The sequence below is a fragment of the Pseudochaenichthys georgianus genome, chromosome 20 (assembly GCF_902827115.2).
Source record: "Pseudochaenichthys georgianus chromosome 20, fPseGeo1.2, whole genome shotgun sequence".
NCBI lineage: Eukaryota > Metazoa > Chordata > Actinopteri > Perciformes > Channichthyidae > Pseudochaenichthys > Pseudochaenichthys georgianus.
This window is the reverse complement of record NC_047522.1, coordinates 3,628,602-3,631,643: the sequence shown is the minus strand read 5'-3', so window position 1 is coordinate 3,631,643 and position 3,042 is coordinate 3,628,602. Positions and strand designations below refer to the sequence as shown.

General features: G+C 47.3%; 1 protein-coding gene across 1 annotated transcript in view; it reads left to right on the top strand.

Annotated features, from left to right (window-relative positions):
- Positions 1-2,822, top strand: part of ctnnd2a (catenin (cadherin-associated protein), delta 2a) — a 170,728-nt gene extending 167,906 nt beyond the window's left edge. Inside the window, 1 exon segment of the mRNA XM_034109154.2 lies at positions 163-2,822. Within this exon segment, the coding sequence (XP_033965045.1) occupies positions 163-585 (423 nt within the window). The 3' untranslated portion in view covers positions 586-2,822.
- The last annotated feature ends 220 nt before the right edge of the window (positions 2,823-3,042 follow it).

Genomic DNA, 3,042 nt, shown 5'->3' with positions numbered 1-3,042 from the left:
GCCTGCCTTTCTGAAACCTTCTCCCCCATGTGCTCACTCTCCTCCCGCCTCTCCATCTCCCCCCTTATCTCCCTCTCTGATGACTCTTAATTCCTGCCTGCTGCACTTAACCCCCACCTACCACTTTTCCGCCACTTCAACCCCCCCCCTTCCCCCAACCAGGCTCCAGCCCAGCCCTGCGTCGTGCCCCCTGTGCCCCAGCAGGACAGCCCGTCATCAACCTTGCTAAAAGACTACGACCCCTACCCTCCCCCTCCTTCCTTCCCCCAGCCCCAGCCGCCGCAGCCTCCCCCTCACAGCCAGAGCCGGAGCTTTAATGAAGTGTAGTACTACGAGGACCAGGGACCACCAGCTCCTCCCTCCCAGCCCCAGCCGCAGGTCCAGGCTCAGGCCCAGCCTCAGGCCCAACCCCAGCAGCCCCCAAGCTCCAGCACCGCCCCCCGGGACCCGCGGGAGGACCTGCGCATGCATCTGGGCCTCAAATCTACCGGCAACTACGTGGACTTCTACTCGGCCTCTCGGCCCTACAGCGAACTGAACTACGAGACCAACCACTACCCGGCCTCACCCGACTCCTGGGTCTAGTCAGACCACGACCATGGGGGGGCAAGAGAGAGTCTGTGTGTGAGTGTGTGAAAGGGATTTTTTGAAAGAGATCAACAGCAGATTATCACAAGTAGACAGCAAGTGGCGTGATGAAACTGGATCTTGTAGCCAGTGGCAGCACATGTGTGTTCACTAGAAGAAGGGGGAAGCTAGACTGGGTTAAGTAAGGAAGTCAGGTTGAGTGACAAAGAGAGACTGTGCATGTGCATGCGGACATTTTCCCTTTTTCTTTTTCCCCCAGACAGCTTTATTTCTTCAAAGTCAGCTCCATTGCACCGGTGGGTGGATAAGGTGGAGTAGGTATGAGGAAGTGTGTTTGAAAGGGTGAGAGAGGAGTGGGCCGGAGAATATAGAAAGAGATAAGAGGACCAAGCAGAGAGAGAACGCAGAGTCCTAGAGAAGAGGAACGAGATGGGATCAGGAAATAATGGGGAGTAGATGAGGGAGAGCTCTTACTCTGTAGGAGCAGAAAGGGTCCTGACCTTTTTTCTGAAGACAGAAGGAATGTGAGGGAGGCAAAGATGGCATGATGGTTCTTGAGTAGGTCAGAAGGAGTGAAAGCACAGAAAAAGATGAAAGCACATGAGGCACAAGGCAAGAAGTGGATGTTTACCATTTCACCCAAGTGACAAACGTAGCACTGCTTTTATCCCCCCTTTTTTGTTGCGATAGCCTTGCCGCCTACAGATGCTTCTCCAACAGTTTTCAAAGAATGTCATCTTCAAAAGACTTTTTTTTTAATCATTATTTTACATCTTTTTTTATTTGTACTTTTCTAAATTTTCACAAAAGCATTTTTATTTTATGTGTACAGTTCAAAGGTGATATAGTGTGTATATTCACATGTTTTTGATGGGCCACTTGTGAAAACATGATTTCTTTCCCCCCCATACCCGACTTCTGACTGAAACAACAAAGCAACACAAAAAAGTGCGAGTGCGAACACGAGAAGCAGAACAGACATTCTCATGATGGATGTCAGTGGACCCTTTTGTTTTGCCCTTTTCCCCGCCGGAGAGGAAACCCCGCAGTCTTCTCCATCAAATGAATTTTGTTGTGGACATGTTCAAACGTCAAGAGCCGTTCAGGGCTGCCTCAGCATCCGATAGGCAGAACAGCACCGCTCCAGAGTCCCTGATGACAAAAGTGCTTTTTCACTGCCTAAAGAATATTTGTGTATGTTTAAAGCACACTCTCGGTCTTTGGAAAATCTTTTCCTTTTTGGGAGCTGATCTGTTTGACTTTGTCAACTTTCAGTGGTTTCTCATCATCACTTGTGCATAACAACTGGTCCGTCTCAGACCCACCGTGACATTTCAGTGTACAGTAGAGAGAAAGAGAAAGAGACAGACATGACATTGTGCCAAACTTTGACACCTAGTGGACTGGTCCTAAAGGACTTTAAAGGGACATTCTGTCGAAGTTTACAGACAATGACTGAATGACTCCCTCTGCTGTTTGTATTTTCTTGTGTTTGATCAGGTGAAGCCGTAATTATTGCTGGGGATCAGGGTAACATCTCCCTCCCATAGATGTACAGACCTGCCTCTCTGTGTTGGCTGAGCATGTGTGGGCGTGCTTATGTAGGGACACATGTGTGCGTGCGTTTGTGTACGTGTGCATGTATGTGACAGGATGTGTGGCCGGTGTGTGTACACGTAAACTTGAGCGAGCGTATCTATGCATGCATGTGTGTAGTAGTGTGTGTGTGCGTGTGTGTGTATGTGTGTGTGTATGTGTGCCTATGTTGCGTGTAGGTGCGTGTGTGTTCCTGTATAAATCAATGTCCAAACAAGGCATTCCTACCGACAGTTTGTCCAGTTTTACAACATGAAAAACCAAGGTAAAATCACTAGAATGAATTGTTGATATAGAATGACAAATCTATGAATATATGAATATAAATATAAATATATATATAATTTTTATGTGCAGATGTCAGTGTCACTAAATGCACAAATGTTCGCAGAGAAAAAAATGATTATGTGGTATACAACAGAACTCTTGTTCACTTGACCTGTACGTGGAAGCTGCTGATCGGGCCCCCCCCCCCCCCCCAACCCCCTCTCAATCGAGACAAAAGAGAAATCCCACCTGAAGATGCTCAGGCTCTGGTGCGAGTTGTGTGTTGTTGTGTGTTCCATGCTTCTTAGATGACCCTACTGAGAGACGACCGTACTTGAACACAAGGAAAATAAAAAGACTTTGCAATCAAACACCATTGTCTCCGCCACTGTTAATCATTTAATAACTGTGTCTGTGTTGACTGTGTTTCCTTAATTAGCAACTACCGGATGGTTTCTTCACATACACCGTAGAAAGTGTTTTTCTCTCAAGCAAATCTGAGTCATGTGGTGCATGGTGTAGGCTCATCTGACACACTTTGATGGGTTTTAGCTTTATTCCCGTTTGCTCATTCTTCTTTTGTTCAAAAGG